Genomic DNA, 15790 nt, shown 5'->3' on the forward strand with positions numbered 1-15790 from the left:
TCGTCTACTGCTGACGGTTCGTTTAAGGTCTAACTACCAACATGTCTAAGAGGGGCCTTAAGTGGTGGTCTGAGACATTGGAGATACTGGTACCCGAAAGTTATCCCTCCCCTATTGGTACCCTTCATCAGCCTGTCAAGCACTTGGGGCAGAGGTAAAGACAGTTAGCGAGGGGGCTTAATGACTGACCCTACACAGTGGCAAATTTGGTTGTATTTAAACACATTTTTGGAAGGGATATCAAAACAATCCTGGAGAAGGGCAAAACATATAAGTCTTTGAGAGGTCAGTCCCTTAGTGCACAAAGTATTGAGTTTAAGGTCCAGGAATGAGTTTGGAGAGGACTTGAAGGGAAAGATGACGAGTAGGGAGTGCCATATCCTCATGTCAACATATTAATCTATCCCAGATCCGCAAGTGGGATCTGTAAGTGGGAGGTGGGTGGGCATTCCTAAGGGTCCACAGCAAGCCTATTATGGGGTGGGTCGGGAACAAGGCTCATTCCAGGTCCATCCATGGTTTAGTGTTATGGGGAGAGTCCATTTTCTAAGGTGAGTGAATACACAGGCCTTCTGGTAGAAGACTAGGTTGGGAAGCATTAAACCACTGTCGTATAGAGAGGGTCATACGCTGATAGGCCACGTGGGAGCAATTCTATTTCCAGGCATATGTTATCGTTGGCTTATATAGGGGGTCCATATCAAAATACTTATTTGTAACACTTTATTATTTACCCCTACATAAAGTTCAGTATTTGTATTGTGTGAGTGGCCTAGCTTGGTAGAGTTTATGATTGACAACATGTGACTCTCCAAACATACACCTGTGGCCCCCAGCTCCTTCCTGCTTCATGTAGGTATAATGTAATGAATCTAAAAGATTTTTTTTCACAAATATTGCTAGTTGAAAGGATTATTAAAACAAATATGTAATGAAATAATTTCATTTTATGATAAATTATGCTTTTTTTATGGCTACATGCAGTTCACAGTATGTACATTTTCATGAGTAACGTAATCAATTACTGTGCTATACTTTTCATTTCATGAGTGATGTTTTTTTGGGATAGCTGTACTTGACAGAATGTAAATTAATTTAATATTTTAAGATATGTTTGGAGCAAGAAATGGTTACTATCGTTGTGTGAGTGGATGTAGCACTAGAGTTCAACCCTTAAATAACCAATTTTATTTTGTCTAATATATATATATTAAGGAAGTTGCATAAAATATTCCTGTTATAAAACTTGATATATTTTTCTATATCAGTCCTAGTAAGTATAGTGCTTTCACAATTCTGTACAGTTGCCATTGTCTATTTTTCCTTTGTCTTCACTATAATCCCCTGATTTTCTCCAAGAGGTCTCTTGTGACTTGTTATGAAAATGTGATAATCACCTCCACAATATAATATGTTGTGAGTTTGATCTAGTGGTAAGGATTGTGTATGGCGACATTGGGGATGGGGTGTGATATAATTAAGAGCATGGCAAGGCCAAAAAGCAGGCAAAGTGGGTGCAGACCTAAGCCCCTGAGTTTGTTTGCAGCCTGCACAATAGAATAGCATAAAGTGATATATACATGTATCTGTGCTAACCAGAATTAAGTGATAACTATTTTAAAGTTACAGTGTCTTTAGGGTCATAGGTCAGAAATATTTTTTTTTTCAGTTTGGAGTCCAGCTCACTTTTACACATGATATATGAATGTGTTTTTTTTACTAGGGTCAGAGTAACTGCTTTTTTAATTCTTCATCTCCTGCACATTTGTGTGTAACCAGTTTTAAGTGTGGCTGTTAAGAGCAGTACAGAGTATGTTAACTCTGCCAACACATGTTCATGTGTAGGTAAATTTGAAGTGGATGATGTCATAATGTTGCTAAACCAGGCATCTATATGCTAATGGCATGAAAGTTTTAATTTGAAGTATTTCTGTAAAACTGGTGCAAGAAGATATTGGTGTCAAATACACTTCTATATGAAACAAAGGTCATACATCCAACTTGTTTCAGGAAAACTTTTCATTGAACCATACCTAGATTCAATTTCACATCATGCCAGAAGTTGCAACATAAATTTGATCGAAAATAGAAAGCATTTCTCATTATAGTGTAAGCGGTATATGTCAACATTTGACTGTAAAGTTATGACTTGAGTTTTGGGTGGGTAATGAACATTTTAACATTTTCACTCATGGTTGCTGTTAATATTAACAATGAGCTAGAGTGTGGCTCAGTCTACACAGACATATGTAACATTTTGGATCCAAATGTCCAAAAGTATACTGCTGTAATCAACCTTCTACTCTGAGCTTGAGAGTAGGCTCGTTGCCATACTAGGATCAGAACCCTTTATAAAGCCAGCACTGCAAGAGCTGTGACACATTAACAAGATGGCGATAGGTCCTCTTACATTTTCATAAGCGACACTGAACCTTCACCTTCGGCCCCAGCACTTCCTGCTTTATTGTCAGATGTGTTTGTTATAGCTTGTAACAGTTGTTAGAATGCCTGCTGATATGTTATTACAGATGGGTGACTGTTTCGTTAACTTCTTACTGAGATTAAGAAATCATTTTTGTTCCATGGAGAGACCATTTTTATTTTAAGACTATTAAGAAAATCTAAATGAATGCACACAGGGTTTGATGAACAAGGACAGTGACAGAGGTACGGCTACTAGGCAATCCAGGTCCTGCTGTACCACAGATGCCAACATTGAAGATGTGTCTAAGTACATGACTAGTGGTACCGTCTGGGTGGACCTTTAGACACTACAAAGTCCATCACGAGATGTAGCTGAGCTGTTTTGCATTTTAAATACTCCTATAAATATTAAACAAGTACCACCAGGAAGTAAGAAAAACATGATTTCTACTGTGCAGTTTGCCCATACTGGTAAAGAGCAACATTTACAGGGACAAATCTTTAAAACTTAGGCCTGTCCCTAAAAATAAGGGACAGGTGACAACTATGATTTAAAGGGAGATGATTAAGCTTTGTTTACATTTAGCAAGACACATAAGATACAGAAAAATGAGGTAAGGCCCCCCATCCTAGACTAATGTATTAATTGATGTGAGGGAAAGAGGTTTAATCACTGTAGGTAGTAATGTATCTATTAACGAATTATGGGACAGAGAGTAAGACAGAATAGTTTTAAACAAATTTCTCAGCTCCAGGCCATAGAATCTTGCACAACTAGCTGTTTTCTGTCAATGTGGGACATTATCATACATCTTATGATATTAAGTCCGCTTATTTTTTAGGCTTATTGACATTTTAGTAGATGGATGGATATGAGTGATTTTTGACTGCAATAATTCAGTGCAATCAAATTCATTCAGTTGTGTAAAAGGGTTTAAGTACCTTTATTTGAAGAGATGGGCCAATTTTTTCTAAAAAAAAGAAAAGGAACAAATGTGGGGCTAGGACATGATTATCAGGATCTAGGCTACTTATTGCCGTGTTCTTTGTGTTTGGATTTGTCATTGTTGGGCATTAGTAAATAGTTGTATGCTTTCACCTTTTGTGTGTGGAATCATGCCCATGGCTATCTGCTACACATCTTCTGATGCTTGTGTCACCAAAGTACAGGGTTGCAATGTGAGGAATGTTAATATATGAATTAAACTGTCAGGCCAGGTGATCCATTTAGCATGACAAAATGCAACTGTGACTATCTAGTTTCGTGGTTTGTACCCCAGCCTCATCTGCTAAGTGACTATAACTGATGCTGGGAAGTGGCTTTTGCGCATTTTGTGTGGGTAGATGAACAGCTTTATAAAGCCAATATATAACGAATGAGCATACTCCTTTTTTCTATTTTTTATTTTTACTTTAAATTCAGAGATCCAGTATTATTGCACTTGGTATATCCTAATATATTGTGTGCTCTTTCATATCAAAGAGCAACTGAAATTTGACAAAAGATATAAATGTTTGTGTTGAAAAAAAAAAAAAAACACTTACTGCAAATGTGATATTCAAAATGCAGAGGAAATATATGTCATTGATTTATACAGCACCACCAGTATACAGTACAGAATAGCTTGAAAGAGCCAGTAGTTTTTCGTATTTAAATTGACTTTTACCGAAAGCTTGGGGCAATTCACAAAGTGTAGTTATGAGTTTGAAGTAGTGCATATTTATAAGTAGATATGTTCTTTTCCCATAAGAAAAAGAAATTAAACGTTTATTTGCTTTTACAGACAAGGGGTAGGCTGTAAAGGATTCCCTGAACATAAAGGTATGAGATCTCTTATTCAAACACTAGAATGGGAAAAGGGTAAATCCTGCTATTCAGTGATCGTATAATGCACTCAGACATTATAACAAAATGCCTCTTCCTACAGTCACTGTGAGGAGAACTGCTAAAGGACGGGAGATGTCAGTATGGGGAAACACTGGGGCCATTTGTATGTGTATATAGAAGTAGTGACAGAGTGCCATGCTTTCATAACTGTAATCATTTACATTTAGTCATACTAAAGTTTATTTTCCACACTAATTTTCTGGACCCTCCGTTTGCATGAATCATTATTGTTGTTCGATTTGATGTATGCTGAGAGGAGTCACAAGAACACACAAACGGATCTCGGACTCTCATTCTCTAACTATCCCAGCAGGTGGCACCCTTTGCCAATAATGAGTATGGAGTGAACCACAGCATCCTATCCCTTAATCACGGGACAGTGCTGTCTTTTTTTACCATGCTTTTTCGCAGTAGCCAAAGTGTGTCATTTATTTGTAAAGTTTTGTTTTTCATATTATTTAAATTAGCAACTTTGCTTTAAAGGACAAATTCATAAATCTCAATTATTTTAGTGCTTTTGCTGAGTTAAACTATTTACTTCTTGCAGCTCTTATTGCATCCACACTGGCACACAATCAAGTCATTATTTGTAGCTGCAGACATGTGGCCTGAAGCTAAGGCTTCAGCAGTTTAGGAAAAACAACCTAGACAACTGTGATAGAATACTGGCAGAACTCAGGGTATTTCTGTTCTCAAACGCTGCAAAACTGCCATGCGTGCCAACCACCGTACATTTATTGGTAGTCCAACTAGTTTATTTAAATTAAATTATTGCAGGTCTATAGCTTGACTGTTGGCTTATGCACAAGTGTGCATTTAACAGTACGAATCACAAAACATTACATGATTTTACTTGTTGGGAATGTATTTATAAAGATGTTCTTACTTTTGGATGTGTTTATCTACCACTCAAGTGAGTTATTGACAACTTTGTAGAACGGTTCTTAGCATGTTTTTATTTTGGATATGAAGAAAGGAAAGAAATATCAGTGCTTGGTAAAATATGTCACTTCTGCTGTCAAGCTAAATTCGGATCGTTTCCTGAAGTTTGATTATATGTACTTGTGTGTTTTTTGAACCATGTAAGATCAAAACCCGCGTGTCCTGTGTGTATGCTTCAAAGGCTTTTCTTAGAGGCCTGCAGGGCACCTTTTAAGCGAATGTTTTTGTAGAAATGTGGTTAACGGTAAACTCCCTAGAAGTTTTAATACTCTGGTAAAGTAGCATTATATGGTGAAAAACTGAACACCATGCATAGGTATTTTACCATGTTGCATGCTTTATTTCTATGTGTCATGGAATTTATAGACACTTGATTCAACTTGTAGATAGTGTGCTTCATAATCCTGAGCTCCAGCTGGACGCATTGCTGTCTGACATGAGATTTTCTGTAAATCAATAAATGAAACACATTAACCTGCAAGTAGAAACTTCAGCAAGTCACTATACAGATAATGATATTTCAAGGCTACATAACAGGCATGTGGTCAAACTGTTTCCTAGATGGCGATTCGCGTCTGGCGTGCATAAGTTAGCACCTCAGATTCCAAAAAAGATGGACCTCAAACTATGTTTAAATCATGCTCTGAAGTCTACAAACAGAAACAGTTAATCACCCTAATACATTACTTTTCTGACACCTTCACTATTTCAAACAGGACGCTTCACATTTCTTTGCAGTTATTTCATAACTGATTTGTGTGGAACATTGTTCTTTGTATCTTATTCATTTGAATGTCTTCTCATTGAGATATTGAGTGAAATAGTTGGACCTTTATCTTGATAATAAAAGCACCTGTAACCACATTGCATTTGTGTAGGATGTACTGACAGCAATAAATATACTTAAACTATTCCCATGCCGATTTTAGGTGGTGGTAATCGTTTTTACGATTACCACTATTCCGACATAGAGAAGCCCTACAAAGAAAATCCGAAATGATGAAAAATCGATTGGAAAACAAACAGACTTCCCTTCAACCCGACGCTAGAGAGCTCCGATGGGAGCACCATGCTGACAGCAAGTAATTCCAATTGGAGAATTGTTCGGCACTGCAGGCTGGCATCATCGCAGCGTCTGTCAATAGAAATTTAAAGCTGCAATGTAGGGAGCCCTAAAGTTGAGTGTTTAAACACTTAACCCGACATTGCCGCTTTAAAGTTCTATTGACAGAAGTCGCGATGACGTCAGCCTGCAGTGCTGAACATTTCTCCAATCGGAATCACTTGCTGTCAGCATGGTGCTCCCATCGGAGATCTCCAGCGCGGTGTTAGAGAGAAGTCTGTTTATTTTCCAATCGGTTTTTCATAATTTCAGATTTTCTTTGTAGGCCTTCTCCATGTCGGAGTAGTGGACATCGGTAAAGCGTACCCAACCCGATTATAGGGGAAAGATGAAAACTTGTTTATCTCTGAATAACTTTTGTCTACAGCTGTAGTGACAGTCCTTATATATTCATTTTGCAACATTTTTGCCAAATGGATTTTTAAGTGAAAAAAATCCACATCTCCTGATGGGTAAAAACATAGTCATTGCCATCTTGATGTTTGCTGCAGAGTTTTAGACTTTTACTTCCTAATGAATGGTCTGTACTATTCAGGGTTTACTAGAAACCGATAAAGTGGAAAAAATATTTGAATGGCCACTCGCTGTACAGCTCAGTGTGATGAATACACCTCTTTCCTTCTCTTTGGTGAATTAGTCCAAGGGGTAAATGTATTAAGCATCAGTTTCTGCAAGTCGTCAAGTATTGGCGATTTTGTACATGAAATTTTAAAGCGGCAATGGCTTACAAGGCAAAACTGCCTTGAAAGGGATTGCTGTTTTAAATATCCCCTGCAAAATCGCCGATATCTGTCGACTTGTAGATCTCATTACTTAATACATTTATCCCCAAGTATAATAAAAAAAATAAACTTGTAGCAGCTAAAGTTGAGCACAACCTTTGCATTTATATAGTTACTCAAGATGGATTACCCTTTGCTTCCTTTCATTCACTTTGAATGGAATTGCTGAAATGTCTCTCATGTTTGGTTATTAACCGTAATTGGTCTTGGTATGAAAATGCAATATTCAACATGTTCAGACATATGATTTTTTTCCCCCCAATATCGTGGTTTCTTAGATGCAACAATCAAGATGCATTTTCTACAGACTCATAAAGGCAATTGCAGTAGACTTCAGGAGTAACTTTTGGGAATTCCCTTCTGCGAGTTTCACCTGCAATACGTTTAAACTTGCCAAATAACTCTGTTTACATTTCTTGTAATTCCATTTTAATTTAAAATTGTAGTAACTTACAGTGTATATTTTGGCAGACTTTTTAGGTGCATTTTTCCCAAAGCAAAAGTTGTACATTGTGTTTGCCTTACCTATCTGTTCATATTAATTTATTAAACAGGTCCAGCACCTTGTTCAATAACTCATTTGGAGAGTGTGGGCACGAGCCATTAAGGAGAGCAAGGCGAAAAAAAAGGAGTAAATTTGATCCTGGACAAACCATGTTGCAATGCAAAGGGTGCAAATGAATTTATTGCATGAAAGCAAAATACTAGTTTCTTGTTCATGTACCACACAAATACTTGATAGCTTTATTTTTGCTTTGCTCTCCTTAATGACTCAGGCCCTATATTTATAATACAAAGCACAAATCACTCATATACACAGTAGGCCATTTTACTAATATTTCATTTAGGTGCAAAATTTGCCCTTAGCCATTGAAACCAATCTGCAGTTTGCTTGTATCAGTCTCTCATGTAAATGTTATATTCATAAATGAGTGGATTTATGTAGAATCAAAAGTTGATTAAACTGCTGGTGATTCAACTGCATACTTTAATCAATTTTATTTTGCTTATTTTGCAGAACACATTTATAATTATGTGCATGGTTAATATTAAAAAACATAATGCGCAACACATTTACAATATGCTCGCTTGATTCCCTCATCAAATCCACCAAATAAATGGTCAGAACAAAGTTTCCAAATAGACTCTACTGAGAAAACAGACCGCAGCTGTAGGATTCATGTACAGTTGTAAACAGCACATTGTAATTTTAAAATATGCCTAATATTTGCATTTTGTGTGCATAAAGAAGGCTATAATTTTTTCACCTGTGAAGCTCTAGGCAGTGTTGTTGCACAGTGGTTAGCATTGCTTACTCAGCATTGGGGCTAAGGGTTCTGACTTGAGCACTTTCTATGTGGAGTTTGTATGTTCACCCCATGTTTGCGTGAGTTTCCTCTGTGTGCTCCCTCCCACAGTCCAAAAACATATTGGCATGTTTAGACCGAAAACTCAAAAAAAGCTCTGTAAAGAACGGCATAATATGGTGAAGGTATACAAATGATAAATAATTATAATATGCAAGCTTGTAGAAATACATGGAAACACAGCAAATTAACAGCAATATTGTCTTTTTGTCATTGTCATTGGCAAGATGTATTTCACCTCTGAATATGCTACCAGTTCAAGGAGATTAAGTTGTAATTAGTACCAATGGGTTTGTATGGGTCAGAGTTCACGGCTCTGTTTGTTGAAGAGGGCTGTGAGGTCACTGAAGCTGAATAAGTTAAAAGAAAGGAAATGCTAGAGGTCAGTTTGCACAGAAGCCAAATGACAACCCAGACAACACAAAAGATTAACACTTTTCCTCACATAAAGAAGTAAAAACAAACACAGTGTATTTCAAGATAGTGATGGGGAGCCTAATGAGACCTTGGTATGACTTTTTATTGCTATGTGTTTTAGTTGTTTTTTTTATTTAATTGTATTATTTTTGCAGAGCTGCAACACAGTTGATTATCACTTTTCAGTTCGGAAACCTGTGGCTCTCCTTGTTGACAGCTCCTCTTTCACAAGCAATTATGGAAATATGTAATGTGGGGGATTTCTGGGCATGATTGAGGTTTATACATTTGGTCAGTATTTAAGATAGAAGAAAATGACACCCCATACTGATACAGTGTGATATCATCTGGGAGATTAGCTATTTTGTATGTTTACAGGTCAAGCTATGGCAATTCTTCATTGGAAAATTATATATATATCTTCTTTTCTATTATTATTTTTATTATTATTAGTATTATTTATTTTACATTTACCTCCTTGATAAGCTTTTACCTCCAATTCATTAAACTATGTGTCTGCCTGAAACGTGACATTGCAGGCTTTAAACAATTTGTTTGTCATTAGTTCACCTAGTTGAAAGTGTCCGTCTTATTGTTTGTGCAACATTAGGAATGGGTGTGCTAGTGGCAAGGTGATAGGTGATATAAAGAGGTAGAGCTACTTTTATGTTGAACTTTTCATGCTTGATTCGCTGAAGGAAGCAAGTCCTTTCCCTGTGAGATTGAGGCCTGGGATGACAAGCAGTATGTACAATCTGAAAGCTGACTTGAAAGGGATGTGCAGTGAGCAACTGTCTGCTGCCAGTCACCCAGAACCAAAGGCCTATTTAGTTTTACTTGGTGCCATGGATCAAAGAGAGAATTATTTTTAAGATTAGCTTTGTCCACAAACATAGGCAGCTGTGCTGCTTCAGGGGAGCAGAAGCGATTGGGAGGGGAGGATTTGTCACAGGCTATTTGCTCAGTGCCATTCCATAGACATAACTTGAACAAGTAGCCCATTTCAAAAAGCTATGAATCACATAAAAGGCTAATTTTGTAGTTTTAACTAAGGCAACTATCATTCTCTTGCTACATCCTCTGTTTTCCAGTGGGTTTTTTTTCCATATTATTCTTTGAACACTGTTCAAGTCTCACTATAAAGGGCATATTCAATTCTTGGCGTTACAGCTAAAAATCTTGCGGCGCGTGCACTATTACCATTATTACAGTAATAGTGCGTGTAAAAAACGTTATTACGGTAGTTTTCTCGCTGGATTTCAGCTCGCAGCTCCCTGAGCCTCGAGCTGAAATCCAGCTTACTATTACCGTAATAACGGTAGTAGTGCGCACGCCGCGAGATTTTCGGCATTTTCGCCAACAATTGAATATGCCCCTAATAGTCTACATTTACTACATGTCAACATTTTGCAGAATAATCTTGAATAACAGGAATTTAATGTAATTACCATATGCTACAATATATTTAATATTACAATAAATTAGACTTCAAAGGAAAGTATACAGAATATTGTTTTTTCTAGTGGAGAGAAGGTGTTGCTAAATCCTGTGCATTTGAAAAATGTAAACTTATCAGACAGTTGAAGGGCAGACACTAACTCCGTGTATGGATTATGTATGCATTGTGTATCATGCGCTATGAAATTCAGTAACAGCAGGAAGACTGAAGGTCACGTGTGCCTGTGGGGAGGCAACTTCCTTATCAGTGAGCACTTTCTTTCAGATCATAAACCACAGTAGCAGAGTAAACACTGTGATCTCAAATACATGGGATAATGCACCTATATTAAATTCTATGGATATTAGAAATAACTGAACAATTCTGTGACCTTATAAAAGCACGGGGTCGCAGAAATCCAAGGTGGTGGTATCTAATCATAATATTTTACAAAGGGGGTGTATTTTCAGTGTTTGTTTTTGGAGAATTCTGTGTCTGTTTTTCTTTTTTTTCACAAAAGATATATGTATATTTTTTCATTGTTCTTGAAATAAACCATAAAAGATGGAAAACTCTGATATAACTGGGTGTTTACTTTTATTTTTATTTTAAAGAGTGAAGGGTTACATGAAAGAGGGTCCCATGGAACAAGGTTGCAGTAGATAGAGAACTGTGCTTGGGGTTTGGGTGAGACGGGAGGGTGACAGAATCGCAGTAGAGAGGGTGAGATACACACCATTCCATGATACAGGTACTAACTGGACTGCAGTGCCACAGCTTGAAGGACTCTTCAGCCCTGACGGTGCAGCATCCAACAGCTCCTGTATCGGCAGCAGTGCAGAAAGGGCCCTCGCCAATACCAGTTCTTGGGTTGTGTATGGATCAAAGAACGTATCGCAGGGAGAACTTAAGTTGCGTTTGGCTGATGGGGTCAATGAAACCAGCATTCAAATCCGTGTGATGAAGATTTCAGGAGTTTTTTTGTTTGTTTTAACCAAATTACCAGGAAGCCCCTAAAAGTGTGTGTGTGTTACATAAAGCCTTGCTTATAATTAACAAGGTCTACTAATAAACACTGAAGTGATGACACCAGAACTCACTGTTTATACAGATATTACTTTATAGGAGTTTATGCATCTTTAAACATTTTTTTTTCAGTGGTAGGTAGCAGTGCTAAACTAAGCTTCAGTCTCTGTGTCTTTTGTGTTACAATGTAGTGCAAAGCTAAACAATTAGTGATAGTATTTGTCTACTAGTGTTGCATTCCTACTTGTCATTGTATGGTTGATGTGCTACTTTACAATCTCTACTGCTCCAGTTGTTACACCCCCCTGAGGTCCTTGTAAGCTGAAAATCCCAGTAACGCATGTGAGGACAGACAAGACATTGAATTGGATTTGAGACTTTGTACTGCACTAATAGTTGGTTTTTAATATTTTTGTATTTTATTTTTAAATTAGAGGGTTCCAAATTAAATTTGCTTTGCGTTCTGTGCTTAACAATTTATTGCAGTATGCAGTTTTTATTTTATGATATGTCAGAAGCCAGAATACTTTTTAATTGTTCTGTGAACAAATGATCTTTGATTTATTTGAATGTTTTGGAGATGTAGTGATACATGTTACATCATCCTGAATTTATATAAATACTTGTTGTTAGGAAGTTTTTCATTTTTTAAGCATATGACCGCATTAATTTCCCAGGAACTGGTGCTTCCTCAGATCTAAAAATAAGTATTTTTTAAGAGCTGTGGAAGAACTTTTATTATATATATATAAAACTGAAGGAGATTTAGCACATTGACAGTATGGGTGAAGAATGATGAATTGCCAATGATCTATTAATCTTTATTATGTTTACTGGTCTTTAGTGAACATACAATGAGCCATTTTGTTTTTGTAACATGATTTGGCTGATGGCAAACCGCAATGCAATATGCATTGCTTCCGTTACTCTGCAATAGATCTTCACACATACACTGTTAATCTAGAGTTGCAATGTGGGTGCTCTTATGATTGTTGATCTGGGTTGTCAAGTATCAGTTTACCTAACAGAAGAGAAATATAATAGGAAGTGTTATAGTGCTATATGCAGTTTAGAGAAATCTTTTTTTTTTTTTTTATCAAGCGTTATATTCTGATAAAGGCTATTACCTGTGTGGTCCCATACTGCTAATTGTAATCAAAGTCTATTGCTAAAGTTGCACTGCATACTAGTACTGGCAGTTCTCCTATCCTGATTTATTTATAGTCTTCTTTATTTTCTAACAGATTGCATGTTTCATTGCCGATAGTGTTGCTTGTGAAAGGGTTCCTATGTAGTCCAAGAATTTGTTTAGATATCCATAGTCTATATTAATATACCGAAAATGTAGTAAGTGACTGCTAAATGCAAATGAGGTAAGGCTATGATGATAAAGATACAAAACATTACATTTGTATAAAAGTTCTCTCACAGTTTCTCTAGACAGCAGCTGCTCTGCAAGGAGTAACTTCCTGTCTGATAAGTAATGGCTCCCTTCATGTGAAACACGCATTCACTAAATCTGTCCACACCTTTTAATAAACAATTGCATTTCAGTACAATCACATCATTACACAATTGAGGCCCACACGTTACAATTCACTCTTTTTAAATCTGATTGTAAGTCATTTGCCGTGCATATGCATTCTAGGATTGTTGTCGAATTGTTTGATTTGAACAGTATGCACTTATTCCGATTTAGTAATCAGTTTTTTCATTTATATGTGATATTATATTAACCTTTCTCACCATCTACACATGCCATGTAACACTCATGGCAACTATGCTACATCATTCCCACCTTCATATACACATTCATATACAACCTTTTAATTGTGCTATGAATGCAGAAAGTAAACTTGTTGCTTAAAGTAGTTGTTTTGGACAACCCCATATCTCCCATATAGTAAATAGTGAGGATGATTCCTCCCTGGGGACCCTAAATGATGCCTGAAAGTGGAACATATGGTTCATATGAATGTAGCTGCTGCTTCAGAAACAGGTGAGCTCAGCCTGTCCAGTCTGATTTCAAAGAGCAGAATACAAAGCTACAGCAACAACATTCCCATAAAGTGTGTTCCAGCTTCAGGTAATGGTGCCTATCTAAAGGTGTACAACCCATTTATTGCTTCATCAAACCCTATTTCTTTATATTTCGTCCATTCTCTTCTGCAAACATTACATAAAAATATGATTAACAAAATCTACATTACATCATATGCAAACAAAGCACTGTGCAAATACGTCTTTGGCATCAGCAAATTGTGGGCTGAAATTTGGAGCATGTATTACAAAAGAAAGCCAACTGTGTGAAAGTTAAAAGATAGATTCATATCTATTAATATGTAATCTTTGCCAAAAAAGTACTTTATGCATGAGCCATGTCTAGTCCTACATGTTGGTGGAACATGCCCTTAGAAACATTAAATGATACCTAGAAGCTACAAAAAAAAAATAGGCCCTTCCTGAAAATATATTCTCTTCTAAATGTTTGTAGACTTAACAATTGTTATTATTATTTTTGCAGGTGAAAGGCAAAGGTATACTGGTGAGCGGTCAGGATTCGATGGAGATGACTCAGATGGTGCAGAGGACGATGACAATGATAATGAGGATGAAGATGAAGACAGCCAAGCAGAGTCAGTTCTTTCAGCTACCCCATCCGTTACTGCAAGCCCCCAGCATTACCCCTTTCGAAACCAGCAAGAAGCATCCAGCACCGATGAAGATGTTCGAATTCCACATTGTTTTGCTCAAGCTAACTCAATGGATATTCTTCCCAAGGCATTGATCACCAGAATGACGGCACTGACCACTTCAACTATTTGCAAACCACTGAATTACGAGGAGAAAGGTGATGAGGTTTTGGTGCAAAAGACCACACCTCCTCTAAGCAAAACATCATCTCCTAAATCCCTGTGTCACCAGATGTCTGTGGATTATCCAGATGCTGAAGAGGGTCTGGATGGCTCGGTAGAAGGAAAAAATCTGACCGTATCACATGTAAGTTACATAGTTTTAAATGTAATAAGGAAAACATTTCAATATATAATAAGACAAGGTTATGCAAACACCAAGTCCTTGCAATTTATCATTTCTTTCATCTTTTTGTTTGGACATGATTTTCTAAAAGATCAAAGATAAAGATTTGCTTCAAGTTAGTGCAAATGTGAAGATGTCTATGCAGTATTGTGATCTTGCACAATATGCAGGAATCAACACTTCTTTTTTTAAATTTGCACAATTAAAAGTTTTTTTACCTCTTAGGAAATAAATATCACTTTACCAATTGTAATATAAAAAGATCCCATGGAGATGTCAGTCCATTAAGTGATTAAGGTTGCAGGTTGCCTGTTTTTAATAATATCAACTAATGTTAGAAAACCTTTTCTGTCAAGGGCTTGTAAAATTATTTGTTAGTATCGCTTAAGCTACTGAAATTGTAAATGTCCCATGGAGAGAAAATAGGCAGACCTTTACAAGGTTATTAAGAACTCACTGTTGGGAAATTATTTGGGCATTATTAGTGAATGATACATTGTCGCTGAGAATGTTTCTTGCCCTTACAGCTCTCTTGCTAAAGTATGAGATTAGCTTTGCAAAAACTGAATGTACTATTTTGACAGTTACAGTTTGTATTTGTAACTAGAGGATATCCAGATTATATCGCCCTGACAGTCTCCATGCTTTTTCATTACATTTTTTTTGCATGTCCTGGAAATAGCATTAGTGGCATGTGTCTGAATTGGCAATTGAACAATGCTAACATTTTAGAAAATGGTAAATGCATCCAATTAGGGAGAGTGCATCAACAAGAACAGTTTCTCCTTTTTGTAAGTGGTTGGTAAATAAATATAAATACATCTAAATTAAACTATGAATGACACATTGGCTTTTACAATAGCATCCCATATTCAGTAAAGTGGTTATTTTTTTTACTTACGGACTTGGTATGACAGCCATTAAGTCTCTAGTGAAGCGGTTAGGTTTTGGTGATGTAGCTTGCTTTATTTCCTTAACTAGCTTGGCTTAAAGATGCATTACCACCTAAGTGGCAGAATATTTTCGTTCACCACTTTAAAATGGCTGCAGAGGGTGTGTGAAAGCTTGAAAACAATTGGATATGATTGACTTGATTCTATTCCTCTTGTCCACTCCCCAGTGTCACACAATCCATGTTTTTAGCTGAAGCTGTGACACAAACCACTGAGCCCCGAGAAGAGTGGCTGAATGGTGTAGCCAACCCAAATGGCCTGTGAAATTGCAGTTTGCATGGATACCTTAAAGGCAGCTCTAAGGCATCCATGCAACCTGCAAATTCACAGGCCATTTAGGTTGTTTGTGTCCTAATTTTCAGGCCAAGCAGACAGATTGTTCTGTGTATAG

At 36.9% G+C, this 15790-nt stretch overlaps 1 protein-coding gene across 3 annotated transcripts in view; it reads left to right on the top strand.

Annotated features, from left to right (window-relative positions):
• The window catches only part of HIVEP1 (HIVEP zinc finger 1), a 182190-nt gene that overhangs the window by 160971 nt on the left and 5429 nt on the right, over positions 1-15790 (top strand). For all 3 annotated transcript variants that reach the window (XM_075213076.1, XM_075213075.1, XM_075213077.1), the window contains one exon: positions 13932-14407. In XM_075213076.1, coding sequence (XP_075069177.1) covers positions 13932-14407 — 476 coding nt within the window. The remainder of the gene's footprint in view (positions 1-13931; positions 14408-15790) is intronic.

This window comes from Mixophyes fleayi, chromosome 5 (assembly GCF_038048845.1).
Source record: "Mixophyes fleayi isolate aMixFle1 chromosome 5, aMixFle1.hap1, whole genome shotgun sequence".
NCBI classification, from domain to species: domain Eukaryota; kingdom Metazoa; phylum Chordata; class Amphibia; order Anura; family Limnodynastidae; genus Mixophyes; species Mixophyes fleayi.